Source organism: Numenius arquata, chromosome 1, assembly GCF_964106895.1.
Source record: "Numenius arquata chromosome 1, bNumArq3.hap1.1, whole genome shotgun sequence".
Taxonomy (NCBI): Eukaryota; Metazoa; Chordata; class Aves; order Charadriiformes; family Scolopacidae; genus Numenius; species Numenius arquata.
Genome location: NC_133576.1, coordinates 96292237 through 96314434, shown reverse-complemented (window position 1 = coordinate 96314434; position 22198 = coordinate 96292237). Strand labels below are relative to the sequence as shown.

General features: G+C 41.1%; 1 protein-coding gene across 4 annotated transcripts in view; it reads right to left on the bottom strand.

Annotated features, from left to right (window-relative positions):
• Positions 1-22198, bottom strand: part of KLF12 (KLF transcription factor 12) — a 256454-nt gene that overhangs the window by 55906 nt on the left and 178350 nt on the right. Inside the window, exons 4-6 of one of the 4 annotated variants that reach the window (XM_074146555.1) lie at positions 15769-15785; positions 12040-12057; positions 7342-7369 (exon numbers count right to left, since the gene is read on the bottom strand). The exons of 1 other annotated variant lie outside the window; for it this stretch is intronic. In XM_074146555.1, the coding sequence (XP_074002656.1) occupies positions 7342-7369; positions 12040-12057; positions 15769-15785 (63 nt within the window). Of the gene's footprint in view, positions 1-932; positions 970-7341; positions 7370-8573; positions 8634-12039; positions 12058-15766; positions 15786-22198 lie in introns of all 4 variants that reach the window. 2 more of the 4 variants (XM_074146717.1, XM_074146471.1) reach the window with 2 other exon arrangements.

The following is a 22198-nucleotide window of genomic DNA, read 5'->3' as shown; positions in this document are numbered from 1 at the left end:
GCTGTTAATTATACAGAAAGATGGAGCGGGGCCAGGCAGCCCCTCTGGTGCACTGTCTCCTACATGCACAGCCTCCTTCCTGCTGTTTTGCAGCTACAAGGATCACCTGTTGGTCTTGGCGCCCGCCCAAGCTGGGGCCTAGCGGAAATGACAGAATCAGCTAGAAATGAGAGCCAGCTCCCATTCCAGCCACCCAAATGAGGGAAATACAAAAACAGATGATGGCAACGTGACCGCGCCGCTGCACGCGGGGGCCAAGAGGGGGTGGGGTGGAAGGGAATGGAGAAAGAAGGGGTATACGTCAAAAAAAAACCCCACCCCAAACCAAAAAAGAATAATCCCAAACCACTAAAAAGGTTTTGGTTTTGTTTTTGTTTTTTCTGTTCTTCTCTTTTCATATTCAGCACAGCAAAAACATTAGGAGAGCTTTTCTCCAAATGAACACCTGACGACAGGGAGAACTAACTACCTTGTTCCTGCTCCTGCTGGGGATGTCGGATGTTTCCATCTCCCGCATGCGAGACGTCAAAGCGATATTCAGGTAGGCGGCAGAAACAAGCTGCCTTTTCCAGACCGGCTCCTCTCCACACTGCCCAGCGACACACGAACCAGTCAAAGATCTGTGTCGGGAATTCCCCTCTCCTGGAACAACAGCGCTCCGTAAAACCTTTTCCTTGATATTTGGGTGAGCTGCGACGTTGTACAGCAGAAGGATGAAGCACCACTCACCTCTCAGTTTGTTCTTCCAGGCAGAAAAGCAGCTAAAGTAACCCAGTAGAAAAGGTAACCCCCTCTAACAGTATTAAAAACAGAGGAACGCTGCCTCTTAAATGGTAAAAATACAAGCTAATTACACACGGCATTTCCAGATATAACTAGTTTCATACAAGCTCTTGGAATCCACACTTACTTGAAGCAGTAACTACCCTAACATCTGAAATTTCTCATCAGATTTCTCTGGACCCTTGAGTTCAGCGACACCACAAATGCATACTCTCTCAAATAGCTTAATAGGCTTTAAATGAGCTTTTAAGAGGGGTTTTTTTTTAACCCGTAATTTTTAGAAACAATAACAATAAAAGCGGGAAAAACCTAATTCTTAAAAGGAAGTTTTTTTCCCTTTCCAAGAGCAATGGAATGGGTCCCCAGAGCTTACTTCTTCCTGAGAAAACACTTCATGAATAATCAATGTACAGTCCAATTCCTCAATAAGCACCGAGCCTTCAAACACACCCAGCATTCAGCAGTCTCCCTGACTTTGGCCTTTAAACTGCAACGCTTTTTGCCTTGCCCTCCCTAGTTTCCCAAGCTTCCTTTATTTCTCTTCTTTCCAGCAACTAGGTAGGTAAGCAGAAGCAAAATTCGAGCAGTGGGAGCAAGCTGGGTCTAATTTGCACCTTATGAATTATTCAGGCACTTCTGATTCCTGCACCTGCACCGAGGCAGGAAGCTTGCGAGGAACAGTCATTACTCTTCTCTTGGGTTTGCACAAGCTTGGTTACTGCTCAGACACTTTGTTCTGTAACTAAGGGCTTCAGGTCTTGTATTAAGCAGTGGAAATGCGGGGGGGAGAATAACCTCACATTGTCAGCTTCTCCCCCCCCCCCGCCACTTCTGCTGCCCCAAACCCAGGATAATCATTCAACCCCTTCTAAGACTAACGAGCTGTAGTTTGTATCAGACTGCTGAATTCATCTCACGTATGCTAATCCGGATCAGAGCATCAGCAGAGAAAAAACGAATGTGTGCACGAGCTGGTCTCGTCAGATATTTACTCAGCTGTATTAGATTGCACGTTTAAAACTTCTCCCTGGCGCAGTAGGGAGTATTTCATCTGCATCAAGTATTTCACATGCTAACTTGATCATTAAGGCATCCTTCTCCGCAGATACAGCACAAATAAATTCTCTCCCTGGCATTCTGGCTAACATCAGAGGTACTAACAGTTTAATACTACTGGAAGAGCCCACACCGTGCTTTCAACAGGATGGATTTAACGAGAAAATAGTTTTTTTCCATCTTCATCTACTATTATCTTGGTAAACAGAATGCGACACCTAACTGCAAATCCAGATATGACCCATGAATCTAGACAGCCATCAGGAACATTTGCAGAGAGCAGATACAGACCAATTAGTACTATGAGCATTTTAAGATAAGGATTTTTTTTTTTGAGTTAATATGCTATGGCGAACAGATTAAAAGTATTATGCAAATTCAAAGCAGCAAGCACCATCTTTACTGTATCTCATGTCCACAGTTGTACTGAATATCTCTGGGTCTTGTCCTTTATTAACAGGCCGTCACCAACAAGTTCTCCAGTTAAAAGATCGTCTCATTAATCCCCAAGCAGCTAAGCATAATGCTTTGATTGATTCAGTAAAACAGATCTGCAGCAATTGATAATGAAACGTCTTTAATCCCCTCGTCCAAAATAACAAGTCAAACACAAGTGTTAAGCACTCGGAAAGGTACAGTCAATCCTTATCAAATCTTCACTCTTCTTCTTTCTATGCCTAAAGAAGTTAATTCATTTTCCTTTCGATACGGAATGCATGATTGGTCCTACACTGCTTTTATCTCATTCCTATCCAATAACAGGTACCCTGCATCTTTTTTAAGGTATTTTAATCGGCCATGTAAACATCTCTTATTCTTTGATGTCTTTCATTCAGCATCATTAATCCCCAGCATGAAATCAACAGACTTAAAGCATTTAATCACGTCAAAATGCAACATATAAATCCACAAATGACTTTAGCTCATCACACACACTGAATAGTTTGCAAGTTGGAAACTATTCCTTCTTTTTGCCGTGGCAATCAGCAAACCCTAAGCTAGTCTTTCATTGAAATAAACAGATTCTCTCTCCAACTATCTGCCATTAGGCAAAAAAAAGATGTTGATAAACAAAACATGGGATTTTCTGTTTGCTCTGTCATCTTTTTTCATCCCTGGCGGCCACGCTGGACTTATGAGAAATACTTACATTTGTTTTACCACAACCTCTTGACAGTGTGCATGTTTAAAAAACTTGGAAACCAATTACAGTAACTGGGTTACAGAATGTACTAGAGGTGCAAGGAAAGGGAAAAACATCTTTGCAGTTGTTTATTTTCCTTTTTTAACAGCACACATTGTTTCTCTGCTTGAAAAGAATGCGTAAAGGACAACAACCACAGATGCTTTTTTTTTAAAAAAAAAAAAAAAGAAGATAATTTGCTCTACCTTCCATATGATTTCCAAAGCCACTGCAATTCAGAAAGTGAGAAGAATCTCTTTAATGTGGCAGAAATTATGGCTGAGATGTAAAAACTAAGGGCAGCCAGATCCATCCTTTGATAGGCAAAAGGGCAGAAAGGGCAGAAACAGGTAAACAGGGTGAAGGAATACTGTAGATAATAGAATAACATCTTTAATTCTACTACATTAAAAAGCACTGAAAGCTTGCTCATTTGAAAGGAGAAAACACAGTTTGGAAAGTTAGTATGTGGAGAAGTGTGGAAACCGGGACTCTGAAAGCCTAATTTGGGAGGCAGGCACCCAAAAACCTTCCTAGGTCCATGACTGCATTCCCACCCACTGTTCCATGAACATGCTTACCCATCATGTCCCTGAACTCTTGAGGTCCTTCACTGTTATGCCAGAGCTTCTTCAGGCACCTACCACTAAGAATATGTTCACACATGACCTCTCTGGCAGGCTCCCATTTTCCACCTACAGGCAAGGCAACGTCCTGAACTTTGCCTGTTTTGCGAAGAAGCTCACAAAAGGCAGGCAGAGTTTTCATGGTGCTGGCACTGGCAACTTGTTGTATTGTAGCCTTATGGTCGAGTAATTTGCCCTGGGAAGGAGGGACTTTGGTTGCAGGTCCTTCTCAGACAGAAGGGTTGATTCAGCATCTCCTCCATCCCAGGAATAATCCATCTATGAGGACTTGGGATCTCCTGCATGAGTGTCCATGGAAGCAAGGCTACTCTGACACCAGGAATGCAAGAACTATGAGGCTGAAAGATTGGGTAGAAAAGGGGATCCTGGCTCTGTACTAGAAATCTGGACACTTGGCTCCAAGAGGGGAATGGTGAAAGCTCCATTTCAATATCCATAGCTATTTCTGGTCTAACGTTGCTCCAGGGAACGGAGCTTACAGTCCCAGTCTTACCCATGCTCAGGTAGGATTCAGGCTCTCCTTACCCACGCTCCTTCCCATCCTGTGTATAGACTTCTGTGCTCCTGTCTATAAAATGGCCCATATTCAGCAAGAATGAAGATGAGAGACTCCACTGCTCCCCAAGTATCTCATGTGATTAGGCCTGTGCCAAGGATCCTAATGACTAAAACACCTCTGTGATGCTTGTGCTGACAACCTAAAACTGAGGTCTCCTCTTCCATTGACAAGCTAGTTAACAAAGCTCCTCTGCAAAAGGTGGAAATACTGCTGTTGCCGCTGCCAGCTTGTGTTACAGAAGAGTCACTCCTGCTCCGTTATCATTCAGAAAGAGCTATGTGGACTACCTCTGAGTGAAACAGATGCTTTTAGTTCCTACTGGTTCCCTATACAGTCCATAATGATTTATCTAATGTAACTGGGCTGTATTGCTATGGAAGCACTTATGTTCTCTAGGCAGTCAGCAGAGTATACACTTAAACTACATGGGTAGGGTCTCCTTTTTGCTTGCTCCTGAGACTCTCTCCACTGGTTATAATGGGGAGTTCAGGTGCTTTTCAGATCACCCCGCAAAGCTTAACCTTAACATCCAGGTTAACACACAGGTTCAACATACAGGTTTGTGTGCAAGTGAGGTACAAGCCCTATTTGCTCAAGTGTTAAAAAAGTTTTGTGAGTATGTTATAGAGGTATCACTGCCTCCAGTGTACCACAACATACTCTCACTACAGCTGAGTGAGGGAATGAAAATTTCATAGCAGGTATGACTAATCTCTACTTTACTGTAAGTATCTGGAGTCTTAGTGACCTCCTGATTTTGCAGTTTTTCCCACTGAAAGTAATGTTTATGCACTGAGCTGCACGGAGGAAAAGGAGTAGATTAGGGAATAACTTCAAATGCTTTGGCTATCCTAGATACATTAATTTTTCATTACCTCATTTACGAAAAAAACAAAACCAAAAAACTGAGGTAAAACTGAAGTATGTAATGAGGACATTCCAAATCAAGCAAAGAGAAGATCAAGCATTTTCTTCTAGCAGCGCTCTTAATTATTACCAGTAATGTCCTTTTTATTATCATCTTCATTATTGTTTATCCTTTTTCTTTAAAAATGATCCAGACTGTCTCCCAAATGTGTACTTTTTTCCTGTTTGACAGAAGCTAGATTCACTCACGGCTGAAAGCAATCAAAGTTTAGACATAAGAAATATGTCTGTTTTAAAGCCTGTGCTCTGTAGTTACAATTTGGTTCCAGAGATGAATTGCAAGTATAGACTTGGGCCTTAACATTCCTACTGACTGAATGGGAATCCTAACAAGTGAAACAGCGTGCTCTGCAACGCTTATTTTCTTTTTGAATCGGTGACAAATGAGAACTACTGCTTCGAGTTAGTCTTACAAATGGCAGGAATAAAACAGAACTGTCCAAACATTCGTCTTTGAATAGTGGAGAGTCAAAGCAAACTAAGGTGAAAATGGTGTCCGGCAGGGTAATTCAGATCAGCAGAGTCATCCAACTCCATAGCAGCTTGACCCAAACATCGCCCCAGAGGCAGTGCTACAGCTGCCAGCTAGACAGCTAGCCAAGAAGCTAGCAGAGGTGCAAGCCAAGAAGCCAGCCATGAACCCACATGCCAGTGCAGGAAAGCTATATTCCACTATTTGGCATCTGGGTCCTCCAGCTGCCAAACATCTCCCATCTGGCCGAGGCTGTGGAATGAGGTGTTAAAAAGAAGAACAGGGGTAAATTATACAAGAGCAAAAGCAGTACTGTATGCGAGACGCTAAGGACGAAGAGGCAAATTGTGCCCACCAACATCTGAAACTCGCACATATCACTTTGTCACAGTGAAATGGTGGATCGGGTCCTTTCTGGATCAGGGGAGACCGTATGGACAAAACGCTCAGCATTTTACAGGAAAACAACAGTTAGACATGTATGAACTGGTGCAACAGTCCCAGCCCGTGGCCATCCACGGAGGTCAGCAGGTGCAGAACATTTGTGTGGGATCTGTTTTGAGTAAAACTTACAGCCTTTACTAGATTTCATGAGCCCAATAAAAAACAGAGGAAAGGATCCTACAAAAAGTGTTTCTTCAAGACTTTGTGATCCATTCCTCTACCACCACAAAGAAAATCAATTATCTAAGAATGTTTCTTTCTATACTTTCATAACTAAAATACTGTAACTTTGAGTGTAATTTTATGAAAGAACAACTTTCTTGAAGTTTATTTAGTGATACAAAATTAAGAAACCCACACAAACAACTGGGCATCCATGAAATTTCATTCAAATGAAATATATACACTCACGTAGCTGTATTTAATAGTAGTAGACGCCACTTCTGACAAGCAGTTACTGTTCCTAAGCTGCAATAGCGCTGTACTCCAAGCAGCAAGACCAGCTGTGATGAATACTCCTAGCAGTGTAAGCAGTTTTAAGAGCACCATAAGAATTCATGCATTTCAAATGATACACTGACTTAAATATTCATCTCATTGGCCTCATTTCCACCTTTCACTCTACAGACAGGTCCACATGGCCTAAACAACGTCTGACAGATGTGACTTTCTTGAACAATTTGGTCCTTTATTTTAAAAAGACATAGAAGACCCTATATCTCTCTTCCAAGTTTCTGTTTTCATTAGCAGCTATTTGCCTCACCGAAATATTACATGTCAGCCTCATCTCATTCCAGTCAGAGCCAACAAACTTGCAGTGGTTTAGAATTGGTACATGAGATGATTTATGCCATCTTCATCTACATCTAACCATGCGTGTTGTTCAGGGGGCCTCATCAGGAGGATCTCACATTCATTGTTACAGTATGCATAAACTCCACGTGTAAATCCATGAGCAATTTTTTGAGCAAAATATTGACATTAAAAGAAGAGCAAAAAATTGACAACATAAGCCTCCTTCTTGAAAATGTTTCCTGTAGAACAGAAGCTAATATAATTGGTGATTATATATAATATTATTGCTAATTCTGGCAAAAGGAGCCTGCATTCAAAAGTGTATCTGAAATATATACTTACTTAAGAAACACAGCATTTTGGGAAATAGTAGGCTCTTCAGAATAATTTCTGAAGTTGCACTGATGATTTCAATCAGATCAAAGAAAATTCTAAGGATTTTATAAAAATAAACGTATCATCTCAATTTTGTAACCAAGGAAACCTTAAAAGATTTGTATTGGCTTTAACAGAGAAGTTGCTGCTGCTACTGCTACTTTGAAAATGTTTCAGTAATAAGATCCTGCAAATTTTTAATATAAATATACCAGTTGTAATGCAATTAACTGCAAATTGGAGATAGGAGTAGATTTGAGGAACGATTTCTGTATTTGACTACTCATTAGCAATTTGAAAGTTTAATTGCTCTTAAACATGCTGTCTTCTTAATTTTATTACGCAGCTTAGCTCTACTTGTAAATGTGAAGAATTAGATTTATTCTGCAACTTATTTGTTTACACTGAATGTGTGAAATTGTTTTTCCTTCTGTACTCCACAGATGGAGGGACCACGGATTACTAAGAGCCAGTAAAAGCAGTGAGTTGATGGTCTTACACTTGTCACACAATGAACATGACTCCAGAGGAACCTTTTTAGGGGCCCACAAAACAAACAAAAGAAGGGGGAGGACAAACAAGCAAGCAAGCAAGCACGCTAATCACTTGCACGCTATTTTAAAACCCAGTAAAACAACAGCAACAAATGCAACAAAACCAGGAACTCTATGAACATTGGTACATCTCTTCTGTTGTATGACATCATTTCTACTTGGGCAGGTGAGGTGAACCCGAGGCACCTTATGGCATCACAAAGCTCGTTGAAGCCTCCCAGTCACACACCCCCACCCCCACCCCCCCCGCTGAATTTGTATGTAAACTCTGCACTCTGAAGCAGGGCATCTACTAGGTGCATTACACAGTAAGGTTTTAAAATTTTGTTCTCCTTGGGAAAAAAAACAAGGAGATGTTTGCAAAGACCTCTTCCTAAATTTTACAGCTTTGCTTGTTGACCGTTTCATGTTAACTGGCAATGACCCATTATAACATGAACTATATTGATTCATACTCACTTTGTTACTCAATTTCAGTGGACTATTTTGAACATTTTAAACTGCATTATCAAACATCAGACAGGATATTTTTCTTCTGTTCTTGTATTTTAGTCATTGGGATTAGGAAAAAAAAAATTGCAACTTTTCCATGATGCACACCACCACCCTCCCAGCCCCAAAATATAAAAAACAACAGCAAAAATCAACTTTGGACCTTGCCCAGCCCTTCATATCCCCCAGCCATGACATAAAGAGGGAAAGAAAGCTGAAAAGCACTACTACCAGACTTTGTCAATAAAACAGAACATTATATAATACACAATAAAATGCTTCATACCTGGAGTTGAAAAAACGAAAAGGGTTAACAGCTGACCTGGCACAGCCCCACATGCTCTCTCTGGAAATTGAACACAGACAATTAGGAATTTTAAGTTACCCCAAACAATTGCAGGGGACTTAGACAAGCTTGAGGAACACTTACTGCAAAGTAAGCACATAGCCTCGGTGTGGAAAGGACTTTAGGATTTTCCCATTCACTCAAAACTCCTTCTTAAACTGAAATTGCTCTGTAGAGGTCCCAACTAATGCTAAGCAAGTGATTAGGAGCTCTGCCATTAATTTGCATGGGAGCAGAGTCAAAGCTTAAGGGCCCAGGTGTCACTTAGTGGTAATTCTGGATCACGGTGGATCATATTTTCTTATTAAAAAATAATCAGTCACCAAAAGGAAAACATTAACGAGACTCCAGAGCAGGCAGACGTTGCACAAAGAGGAAATAGAGGCTGGAGCAAATGTCTGCTCCCAGAATTCTGCTGCTTAAGTAATATTATTCCCAACACATCACTGAAAAACCTACCCTTTAATGCTTTTTACTTAAAACTGAGACTCCGGGGAAAATAGATAATCTTCTAGAATATTACTTGGAATACTGAACAACACAAATATACAACATTATAGCAGTATAAACTCCTATGCTGGGATTCAGATTACATGGAATGCTCCTTTTCACTGACAGATTCTGATCTACTGCATGTGCTCAAACAAGAAGCATCACACAGCTGGCTTTTGGAAACAGTCCCACCGCGTTAGGAAAAAAAAATAAAAAAGAGAAACCTGTAGAAAGCCAAGTGCATGAATAACCCCCTTCAGTCCTTCTCTCTGTGGTTTGGACCTCAAATGTACCATGAAATTAGTCTGAGGCCAACGCCCAAGAAACTAGCAAAAATATTAGAATAATAACATGAATCATAAAAATGTTCTAGCACACTAGCAGTTGCGTTTGCATTTACACTGGAAACATTTTGAATCCTTTATAATGCTCAATTAAAATGGCCAGGTTGGCACAGTAACTGTTGAAAGTGAAAAGGAAATTTTCAAAGCAACTTCTCTTGATTTATGTAATAGCACTTTCTATTGGCCTTTGGAAACCTACAAATAATCTACTTTCTCCCCCGATTTTGCATTGCATCTTTTGAACCTCTCACATTTCCTTGCTTTGAGTGTATAGTAAATATTGGTCTTCTTTATGGTTTGATTTTGCCATTTGTTAAATCTCAAATTTCTGACAGACAAGAATCTGCTACCAAGATGACAAAATGATGTAAAGAAATTCCAAAATCTAAGTTATTAGCTCTATCACAACCTGATACTGTTTTTTTTCCACAATCTTTTTCCACTGTCCGTGTAGAGTCTCTTCCTTCTTCAGAAACATATCTCAGGGACCTGACCCATGGTATCACTAGGTACAGATTTTATATCACAGTTGTGTCAGTACCTCATCAAAGGGCACTGGGACAAAATCTCCCCTACCCCATCAGCCCTTAAGTGAAATCAATATGCACTGAAAAAATGGCAACCAGAAACCATAACATTGACCGTTCTCTCCCATGTCAATTAAATTATTATCATCTGTGACTTATTGGAAAAATATTTATTCCTAAAGCTGATAGAAACAGCAAGACATTACCGAGAAGTCATGACTACACATTTTGTACACTTCTTTCCATAAAGGTCTCTTTTCAGCAACTAAGCAATAGGGCAGGAGAAAATACAATTGGTGAGGATGGTAAGTATTTGCATACTGAATTTTTGTCAGTGGGAAATTTAGCAGACAACTAAAACTCTGGTTAGAACCTACAGTATCCAGGCACTGAAGCGAAAGACAGCCAGGCATCCTCCAACCAATCTCACAGACACCTAAAACTTAGTATGTTCCACTCTTTCACCTGAAAGCCACATGGCTGCGGCCTCCCATCAGCCTCTGCTCTCATGTAGAAACCGTGAGGAGAAATGCCCAACCCTTGCCTCCAGAACTTGAACCTTTTCTGTGCTATGAAAATGGCTAAAAGACACCTGACAACACAGATTCAGCATAAAAAGGGAGCTGTAATTGTCACTTCCCAATCCAAATTCCAAGAGTAGGAGGAAAAAGAAGAAGAAAAGGACGTTGTAGGACCACCCCTGGGTATCTTTTGCATCCTAGCCTTGTGTTCCAGAATTAGCAAACATAAGTATCTGGTTTCCTGAGTCAGGGCTCTAACCACTAGGTTGTTATACCAGATATGGGTGCCTGTGCCACTGCTGCCGTGGCCTGTCACATTTTTAAACAGAGTGAAGGCTGAAGAGGAAGAGGACAACATGCCCTGGGTTTTAAAATAGGTAGAAACAGGCAAGCTCAGAACAAAGTACTTGATCTCTTATTTTCCACCATGGGAAGTTGGGAATGTAACTTTTTTTTTTTTTTTTTCCAAAACTATATTTTAATGAACAACTACATGTCAGAAGCCCACGTCAGGCTCGAAGGAGAGCAGAGATGACTCATAGCCATGTACCTAGCAGGTAAGCAGCCGGCTCTAAGAAGCTGGTTGCTCTGCCCGTTGAACTTCAGAGCATTTGACTCCGTGTTGACAATACTGTGGGGGTGTTGATGCCTTGTGTAGGTGCTCTGAAAGCCAATCACCTGTTTTATAACCTCACGCCTCCACCAGACACCCCCAAAGCAGGCAATCGGCACCCTGTGTCTCAAGTGCCAGTGCTGTTATGGTTCATTTCGGTTCTGGGTACCTGCAGTATTTCACGCATGTTGGGAGCATATGGGGATAGCGGTTCCCCTACGCCATGCAATATATTGACAAGGATGTACCTGTTACAGAACTCCATGTACTTGGTAGCTCCTCTCAAGCAAGAGGAAAAACACATTTTATTTTGACTATGCCTTAGTAGTGGCTAAGAATCTCAGAAATGATGCGGTGATACAAGTAGTTCGGAAATATTGAGTGTAAAGGAAGCAACCTGTTCAGCTGAGTAAATAATTTTCAGCAAATTATTTATTATACAACATTAGCCTGTTACTCTGCTTTCGAGACTTTTATGACTGAGATTTTGGTCATTATTCCAGTTCTTCCTGTGAACTTATTTATAAATGGTTTGACTCTTTGGCCCTGATAAGCAACTGATCACACAAATAGCAATGGCCATCAGTTCTTAAGAGAAACATCATGGTGACCTCTATGGGAAGCTGTTTCTCTGACAGCATTGTGTGTCCCTGATTTATTACGCAATATCCCAGCCCTATGCTAAATATTGTATTTTTAATGCAAATAATTGAGGAAGATATTTTGACAAGACTCAGACTCCTGCTGACTTTTAACGAGTACATAAATGCAAGCATTTCTTTCCGTGCCTGCTGGCAGCTTCTAGTCATTTCCAAGTTACTTCATTTTTCAGGCTCTGTTTGCAACACTGGAGATTTCCGCCAGCAGCAGATACCGTAGACAGGCCTTAAGATAAGTATTTTTTAGGGCAGCCTCTGACCTCAGTACCTGCCAGCCTGCTCCATGCTGCCTGAGCTTAGTTATACACGCTAGGCAAGAGTGGTTTGGCCATTGCTGCCTCCTCTGATGCACCCTGGCCTCTTCCCTCTTTTCTGCCTGCCTCAGTTTTCGTATTTCCTTGCACCGCTGTATCCTGTGGCAACTCAGTATATCCCAGAAGGGTAAATAAATAAAAACATGATCCAAAACTTACTTCTTGACACATCGTTTGTTTGTCATGGCTGTAATGATGAAGGTGCTCGGCTTCGACTCTGAAACCTGTGACTATCGTTGCTTCTGACATACCTCAGGATTAGATGCTATTATCTCAGCCATTGCGCTGCTCTACTCCTTATTTCAGCCTTCAATTCCTTTCATTTTGGCTAGAGTAACTTCATACATCTGGTGGCTTTAAGCTCCAATTGTTCTTTTCCTGAATGTGTCCAAAACAGTGACACTCATGCCCTCAGTCACATACACATGGAGAACGACACCCCCTTGGCACATGGGCTCAGCACAAAAAACTTCCATATCCATCATCCAGGAACTTCCTTTCACTCCTCTTTATCTCCAGCCTAAAAAGAACTTGCTGTGAGAAATGAGGTTGCAGTGGAGTCACTACCAGTGAAACAGGGATTGAACCAATACAATAAAGGGGAAAACCTAGCACAATCTTTTCCCGTTGTGGAGGAAAAAGGAAAATGGCAGAAAAAATGCGTTTTTTTTTTTTAAGATCCCCGTATTCACATGCTCGCTCAATTATACCTCGCTAAACAGTGTTTCCCTCTGAATAGCGCCCTCCTTTGCGTGCAGCTTACATGCTGGTGACCTACACCTTTTTTTGTGGCTTTGCATGCATTGATCTGAACACTCAGGAAACATTTTTCCATAACTCAGTATAAGCACTGCTATTAAGATTTAATTGTGCTGCACGTTTGTCTGCCACAAAATCACAGGAACTGCCTTATGGAAAAGGAAAGATAAAAACTTATCTGATCTAGATAATGAAAAAAGAAGTAAATTTGGCTCAAGTGACAGCGGAGGACAATGGTCTTTCTTTTTCTTATCAGTAACTCAAGGTAGCAGTTCACTGAGGTAGTTTTATTGTGGCTTTTGCTGGCAGTGTTCTGCTATCTAATCTGCTCTGGTGAGTATTCGCCACAGCTTTGGATTTCTTAATGCACACAGCTCTGCCTCTGCTTTCTGTGCTGATTTAGAAAGAAAAAATAAACAAAAACAAAACCAGAAAAAGCTGAATAACGAATCACAGGGGAAACAGATGCCAAATAGGTGTACAAACTGCTAACTGAGTAGCAGCAGTGCATAATGTTATTTATAATTGAGGTGGGTGTTGGCCTCTTCTCCCAAGGGAATAATGGCAGGACCAGAGGAAATGGTCTAAAGTTGCGGCAGGGGAGGATTAGATTAGATATCAGGAAGAATTACTTTACTGACAGAGTGGTCAGGCACTGGAACAGCCTGCCCAGGGAGGTGGTGGAGTCGCCATCCCTGGAGGTATTTAAGAAACGTGTAGACATGGCACTTCAGGGCGTGCTCTAGTGCCCGAGATCGTTGGTTTGTCTGTTTGTGGGTGGGTGTGGTTGTGGGCGTTTGTTTTGGTTTGGTTTTGGTGTTGGTGTTCTGGGATTTTTTGGGTGTGGATTTTTTTTTTTTTTGTTGGTTGGACTCGATGATCTCAAAGGTCCCATCCAACCAAAAATATTCTGTGATTCTGTGATTCTACGGTGTCATGCTCTTCAAGCAATTACACAATGCCTGCCTCCCTATCAATAAAATGCATTTCACATACCTAACCACTAATGACTCAAGCTTCACTCCGGAGCAACACATTGTAGTGGATTAAGTATGGGACTAGAAGGCAGACGTTCCTGATCCCAGCTCATCCTCTGCTTTGCTGCATGGCCTTGAGCAAGTCACTAACCTGCAGATAATTATAATATTTGAACACACGGGGGACCTGTACAATTTAATTAGTTAATGTTCGCAAAGCACTCCAAAAGATAAAACGTGCTATATGAATTATAAACATACTCGATTGTTTTGGGGCATTTTATTCCAAAGCACATTTGGACAAATGTGTTTAGCAATGTAAAATCCCAATAACGGCAAAATTCAATAACTGCCTTGAAATGATTGGCACTTCTTAGACTAAATTTTAAATTAATTAACAAATTTAATCTATTTTTGAGAAGACAGTTATATGAGACAATTCAGTATAGACACTGAAACTGGGAAACAAGATCTTTGAAAGTTTGCTTGTGATGGATAAGGGTAATGAATGAGACATACAGAAAGGTATCCATGAATCCATGTGTTACAAATCCCTCTCTTGCTGCACCATGCTCATTCCCAAAATAGCCTAAGTGCTGAGTTACTATTTTTTTTCTTTTTAGCATCCAGACTTCAGTACAGTTTCAAAGATAATCATTAGACCCAATGAAGTTAATGGTAAAACTCGTCTGGACTTTAACAGAACCAGGCTTCCTTGGTTCTTCCAGCTTATTATGCACTTAATTTAAATATTTCTCTTAAAAGGAAAATATTACTCCTAGTAATGGTATGGTAAAATATGTAGTGAAGAGCGATGTCTAACACTTCAAAGTGGTTCAAAAAAAGAGAATCGACACCCTAATGAAAATGTTTCCTTGCTCTAGATTCATCTACTCAACAGTCATGGTAACTTATTGTTACAAGGGAGATAGGAAAACATAATTTTGTGTAAACCAAGCTAAAAGCACTTTTATTTTCAAATTAGCTTTCTTCAGGGAGCAATTTGACAATACCCCTATCTCCTAATACACTGCCATTTAAGCAATATCGTCCTTTCAAAGCAAGCAGCGATGTCAATTTCTTTGTAGAAGCTGCTTTTGATTTACAGTTGCTGCCCAACTGGCGCTTGTTCCTAATGATTGCTGGCTGATGGGAAATCTGTTATCCTGGCAAAATGCTCTGGGACGTATATCAGGAAATTTCCACACCAAAAATCCTAGAATCTCTGGGCAGGCACAGAATGGCATCCTTTGATTTTACTGCCCAACTGTCAAGCTATTAAACTTTTTTTTTCAAATATCGCATATGAAAAAAAAAAAAAAGAAGGAAAAAAAAAAGAAAAAGAAGCTTTTCAGAACAGTATAGGTCCATTTAGATTACTGAAATCAAAGGCTCATAGTCAGTGCCTAAACAGAATCCCCAAAGGTATATAAGGTTTTCAAGCTCTTGCAGTAGAAGTCCTTAGCACAGCTTTAGGCATGCTCCTTTTTATATACAAACACAGGATTCTGAGAATTGAAATTCTACTAGAAGAAAGTTTGTAAAGTGCCAGTGTATTTACCCTGTAGAACAAGTCAGCACTTCTTTAGAGAGTTATCTGAACCGTATGTAGGTGGGAGAAATCACACCTATAGTAGTTGCATAGGCCCAAAGTTTTGATGTACTGGTTTAGTTTCTTCTTGAGTCACAGACTTCCAGCATGGCCTTAGAAAATCACGTAGAGGGGGATTCCTCATATAGAACTTCAGCAATGTTAAGGTTTATCACTCTCCTTAAGCCACTTGTCCAGGCTGCTTTATAAACATTGGGGGAGGCAGGCACCACCAAAAGGCAGATGATCACAACTGATGAGATGATTTCACCTAGAAGTAGGCACACCTCTCCGCTGAGGAAACCCCAAATGCTTGAGCCTAACTTTTAGATAGATACATTGTGAGGGATGAACCCTGCTGCATGGATATTTCCAAACTGGACAGTCCAGAACTGCCCAGAGGTTCCCTAAGCTAGCTGAGACACAGCACACCTCTGCCAGCTCAAAAATGGTTCCCATGGGTCATTAGCCAACTTCCACCCCAGCAACACTTTTCACTACAGAAGCCTTTTCTGCCACAGGATATATATCTGAGACTGCTGACAAGAAATAAAACAAAACTAGAAGAGAAACATCCCTGAAATAACGACACAATGGGGGCATCAACCATAATACAGATGACTGCCTCCCTTACACGGCTCTACGTCACCAATGTCTTTCACTTCATAGCATCACAGAATGATATGGGGTTGGAAGGGACCTCTGGACATCATCTAGTCCAACCCCCCTGCCAAAGCAGGGCCACCTACAGCAGGTTCCACAGGAATGTGTCCAGGTGGGTTTTGAATGTTTCTAGAGACAGAGACTCTACCACCTCTCTGGGCAGCCTGTTCCAGTGCTCTGTGCCACCCTCAAAGTGAAGAAGTTCCTCCTCATGTTTAGATGCAACTTCCTATGTTCAAGTTTGTGCCCGTTTCCTCTTGTCCTGTCACTGGGCACCACTGAAAAAAGACTGGCCCCTTCCCCTTGACACCCACCCTTTAAGTATTTATAGGTGTTGATCAGATCCCCCCTCAGTCTTCTCCAGACTAAAAAGAACCAAGTCCCCCAGCCAGATATTTATGTATCTGCACACACACCTCTCTCTATTCATGTTTAATAAGTCAGTTCAGTTTGTAGAGAGACTCTTGAGGAGGCTGAGGAGAAACCCCACCTCATAACAGCCTGTGGGGAGGCGGGAGGCCCATGGGCAGTTCTGCTTCCTGAGTGTGGGGTACAATTTCTCCCCAGGAGTGTTGCAGCAACAGTGAGATCTTCCGCTCTAAAGCCTTACCGCAATGGAAAAACGCATCCCAGACTTGGGCAATCTTCATGAGAAAAGTAAAATTGAAACTGATGTATTCCCACGATTTTGCTTAAGACAAATTAACATTCTTCAGTGAAAAAAAAAAAAAAAGCTTTATTGAGAAATTCTGGATCAGCTCTAGTCAGTTCTCCATCTGTAAAATCACCATCCAATTGTGTGCCAGTTTTAAAATGAGCATTTGTTCACGGAGGGCGGATGTACCAGAAGAGAGAGAAGTAAAGTTCACACAAGTACTGCCAAAACACCCTCGCTTATGTTTCTTGGAGACTCAGGACAAAGTATTTTGTCTGTAACTAGAAGAAAAAACTGAGGTGAAAGTTCCCTATAATGAATAGCACAATAGTAGCAATGATTGCAGCTGAAGCAGGAAAACAGACAGTATCAGTGGAGAAAATGAATGGCTGATGGGAACACAGTTATAAACCTCAAAAGAGATAAAAATCAACCACAGAAGTTGATTTACACTGAAGAAGAGGAGGGAGAAAAAAAAGAGATCTAGGCAGAAAAATTCAGACTTGAAAAATACATACCATTTTAAGAGAGTACATTGGTACTGCAGCTATGCTGTCTGTCTGTCTGCCTGCTGTGGAATTTCTTTTTTGCTACTGCAGTATCCAAAACTATCTTCTACTGTATTGCAATAATAAAAGCCAGCAGAATTTAAAAATAAGATGATCACATTAGTTTCATGTATCAATCACATAACATAGATAAAGAGAACAAGGGGTAGGTCAAAGCCCTTAATCTCATTTTCATACAAGCACTCAGTGGCACCCAGCTCAGGGCAAGGAAGAGTTCATACTAAAGGTCACCACGGTCACATCCAAATGACAAATGACATTTCTATGAATTAACTGCAGCTATAACTTCAAGTATTCAGGGTTTCCTCTCTGAATTTTCTGTCTCTCCATCAACCCAGAAAAACAAGACGCTACCTTAAGCATCATCAGTTTATATGCACAGTCCATCTTCTCCTTGACATCATGTGAAAGAAAAAAAATAGTTTCATCAAAGGGGTTCCCTCCACCTACAACCCCTATGGAGAAAGAAGCCTAGAGAGATAAAGAGAAATTTCTGGATCTTCGGATTTTTACCAATACACTGATCAAAAGTTCATGCAAAAAATCACCCTCTGCCTCTCCCAGTTCTGCCCTCAGCCTCTGCAAGTAGGAGATCTTATGTAGTGTGAGCTCAGGGAGAGAGAGCTGCGTGCTGTAAAATAATGTATTTTACTGCGCAAATGTGCAGGGAAAGAAGGAGATGAATGCCCTGTTCAGAGTTTGCAGGACTATGTACCATGGAGATGGCTCCTGAGACCTGCTGCATCCGGGCTACCTAGGGATGGGAAGGCTGCCAGGCTGAGGGAACAGTACGCTGCCTCCGATGGGGGCCCTTAGAAAGTTTTACTGGTCTTCCAGGGCTTGACTAATGCTTTCTCTTCCCTTGGCTTCATAAAGATTTCTAGAGCGTATCTGAGATTTGACCCTGAATATATGATGCTATTCTTGCAGCGTAATAAGCATCAGCGGTGTCAGGCATACAGAAGCAAATCTGCTCTTTGTTAGAGAGCTACATGTCAAAATGAGTTTGTAGAACATGCTACAAAAAGGATGAAATGCTGCTTATAATGCAAAGCCCACTGAAATCTACATATTGCTGCAATATTTACTATCAGCCAGAGCATATTATCTGAGATTAATAAATTATTCTTAGTCCATAATATGGTAAGGCATAGCAACTGCCATAAAGTAGCACTGAAATAAACATAAAGAAATTTCACCAAAGTACCCTGCTTGAAATAATGACTTTGTTTATCTCTAACTTTACATTATTGATTGAGTTTGCTGAACTGAAGAAGGACTATGAAGTCATTCCAAAGGAACTACCGAGAAATCTGGACGCTCAGCCAATATAAAGCTAGCAGCAAGAAGGCAATTTCCCTGAGAAAAAATAGTCATACTTGGTTATTTTACAAATATGCAACCAAATTACATTCCATTTAAGTAAATAAGAAATTATGCCAAACGTGGATCTTAGTGTATGATTGTCACAATTTTTAGTGGTTATAATTTTTTTCTTGTAAGACTATAGTGGACCTGAAACAAAGCAGCAACACAGGCAGATGCCTTCCAGTTTTAGAGGACATGAAAAGCAAAGCTTTCATGTAGGCATTCCAAACTGTAATTCCAAGGGTAATTTCCAAGACAACAAGCTTAAAAATGACTGTATTAAAACAACAGTTCCTCCCTGAACACTGACTAGTTGTTTTGCTTCAGCTCGTGGTTAAAACCTTGGCATTGCTAACCCCACCTGGCAGATTTAGATCCAAGGGAAGATGCTGGAGCATGCAGTATCGTCCTGTCCCTTCCCAGCTCCTGGCAGGCTGAGTCCCCAGTCAGGCGCCGTGGATTGCCTTACCCCTCACCTCACACCAGAGATCTGCAGTGCGGACACGTGTGTCCCAGGCAGCTGTCTGCACCGCCTGCAGTCAATGGAGAGGAACGGGCGCTCATGGCCTTGACTCACTCTCTCTCCCTAAATTAGACAGCTAGAACAGGTCAAAGGAATTACCGCCTGGACATGCCAACTGCTGTCTGCTCCGTATGCAGGGAGCTGAAATAACTAGCTTGGATGCAGATACCTACGTTGCAGATGTCTAACTAGGCAAGACAGTTTTAAACTGAAGGAGGGTAGATTTAGATTAGATATCAGGAAGAAATTCTTTACTGTGAGGGTGGTGAGGCACTGGAACAGGTTGCCCAGGGAACTTGTGGATGCCCCATCCCTGGAAGTGTTTAAGGCCAGGCTGGATGGGGCTTTGAGCAACCTGCTCTAGTGGGAGGTGTCCCTGCCCATGGCAGCAGGGGTTGGGACCAGATGACCTTTAAAGTCCCTTCCAACCCAAATCACTCTGATTCTATGATTCCCACAGACAGCACACAGGGGAAGTCAGGAGCCTCACCAAGGCCCCCACACATTGCATGAGGGGCTGGACAGGACCAACCCAAACCAAATACCCCCCAAAGGGTATTTGAAATCCCTTTCTGCTCCTGGAGAATAGGCAGCAATAGGCAAATATATAGACATACATTTATGTATTTATAATCCTTATGCAGGACAACTTAAAACGTGTCTGAAAAACAACCCAGAAAAGGTTCAACTGTTGCCTCACACCTGCCACCAGCATCTACGAACCAGGCTTGGCATTTTGTTTAACAAAGACATGACTGCACACCAGCTATCTGGTATCGAAGGAAAGGATGCTGCCATCCCTTTGGAGGTGTCATGCTGTACTTCCCAGCCAGTATCCCAGGAGAAGAGAAGACTCTCTCTCAGCAAGAAGTTATTTTTTGTTCTTAACTGTATAACTTTTCACAAGAGTGAGCTTACAAGCTCACTTAAGAAAGAACACTCTCTGTGGGACAGTCTTCTAGACTCTGAGGTCCAGCCTACATCACTTATGCACTTAAGTTAGACCTGCGCTTTACTGCCTACTGAAGCAATCTTTCTATGCATGCCCCTAAGCTATCTGGTTATTCAGCAGAACAGTAGGTGCCTTTCCACGTCCTCAAGAGGAAATTCCTGTCTGCTAAGTTTAGACACTGAAATTGAGCACACAGGATCTCCCTTTGGAAGGCTTCAAAGGCACTTTCCTCTCTGCAACAAGGGTATGTAGAACGCGGGCTTTTATTTTTGGTGGACTGCTTTACTAAACATCTAATATTAAGGTACACATTAGATGCCTAAATTAAGAATAGAGCCTGCCTGTAAGGTACTTATTATAGACCAAGAAAGAAATGCATTGAGTGGAGTCGGTATCATGTGCTAGCGTCTCTTTTCAGCTCAACAGCTGTATGTGTGGCGTCTGTGACTGAGAATGAAGTAAAGAAGAAGAAAAATTGCAGATCACAGTCAAATTAGATTTTCCTAATGGGGCTTTTGAAAGAAACTAACAGATTACTGTTTAAATAAAACCTGTAACAAGGATGAGTTGATGTTATATTATTAAATTTCTTAATTTAATTCTTAAGCTCCAGAGCCAGTCAAGTAATATTCAACACATTTACCTTCACAAACTGTGGAATGCATTGTGGAGAAGCCAAATAAGCCCTTCATGGTTTGACCAAATCTCTAAGCGTTCAAGCAGTGTCTATCATACAGAACAGTATCCACCTGACAGTCGTATGTTAGAAGTATTTTCTAGCACCCCACGCTTCCTCTTTCCTCCTTAATTAAACAGTATCATTTAGTGAAAATCATGACAAGTTGTTTTATTTTTCTGGCTTATTACATATATGTGTTATAAACTGAGAAAAAACTACTTAGCACTTCAGGGCCTGGTGTTATAACTAGCAAATTCAAAATACGCATGAGGCCTGTCTATCAAGCAACAGTGTCACTGGTGAAGAAACCTTCCCTTCCTTTATCACCGTCAGAAGGGGAGCATGCTAATTACACTGAGAGTTGACACCTTGATTTTGAGGTGACTCCGCTTGACTAGAAAATGAATTAGAGGATGTCTGGTGAAAATCCAAAAAAAAGCAGTTCCTCCTCAAACACAGCTTAGTTTCCTCCAAGCAAATAGGACATTGCTTTGGAAACATCAGTGCTTTTGGCTACTGATGGCCAGGAAAACAAAGCTAAACTAAGTACTTGTATGTAAGACATTTAAAACACATCTATAATAAATTATATCATAACAATGTCTAATGGCCTTTATTATAACTCTTCCCATTTAATAACATACAGAATGCCCATATTTTGAACCTCTCAGATAAAGTAATGTGTTTCATGGGTCTAGCACAGGCTTCAGTGCCTGGAGGCTCTAGTTCTATTTCCAGCTCTGCTTCAGACCTACAGGGTGACCTTTACGCATAACCTCATTTTCCTTACCTATAAAATGGGGATATTAATACTTATTTACCTCACAGTTGGTTCCCTTCCAGCTGCTACAGTGACTGAGCAAGCTCATGCATCTACAGAATTGCTAATGCTCATGATAAACTTCTTTTTTTTAAACAAGTAATACAGACAACATTGAATTAAGAAATTGCTTGTCCACCCAGTGACTAAAAGTACATAGAAAAATAATGGAAAGCAGTGGAAAAATTGTTCGAAGCCCCTCGCTAATTTCCTTTCAATGACACTGTATTTCATGAGAAATGTAGGTAGTTCCTATCTGACAGCAACTAGAAGAAACTTCTTGATGCTGCTTCCAGTCAAGAAAAAATTTTGTGTTTTTTGAGTGAAAGTCTAACCTGGTCTCCCTTCGGAGAGTATATAAAAACACCACAAACTTTGCAAGTAAATAAAGGGGAAAAAACAATTTCAATTTGAAACTTTACCTAATAATGAGAGTGGAGAAAAAGAAAGGAAAAGAGAATCGGAGAGAGACGAGAGATACAGCCACCTCTTCCTAAAGGGAAGGAAGCTACGCAGCAGAGATGCTGGCAGATACGCCG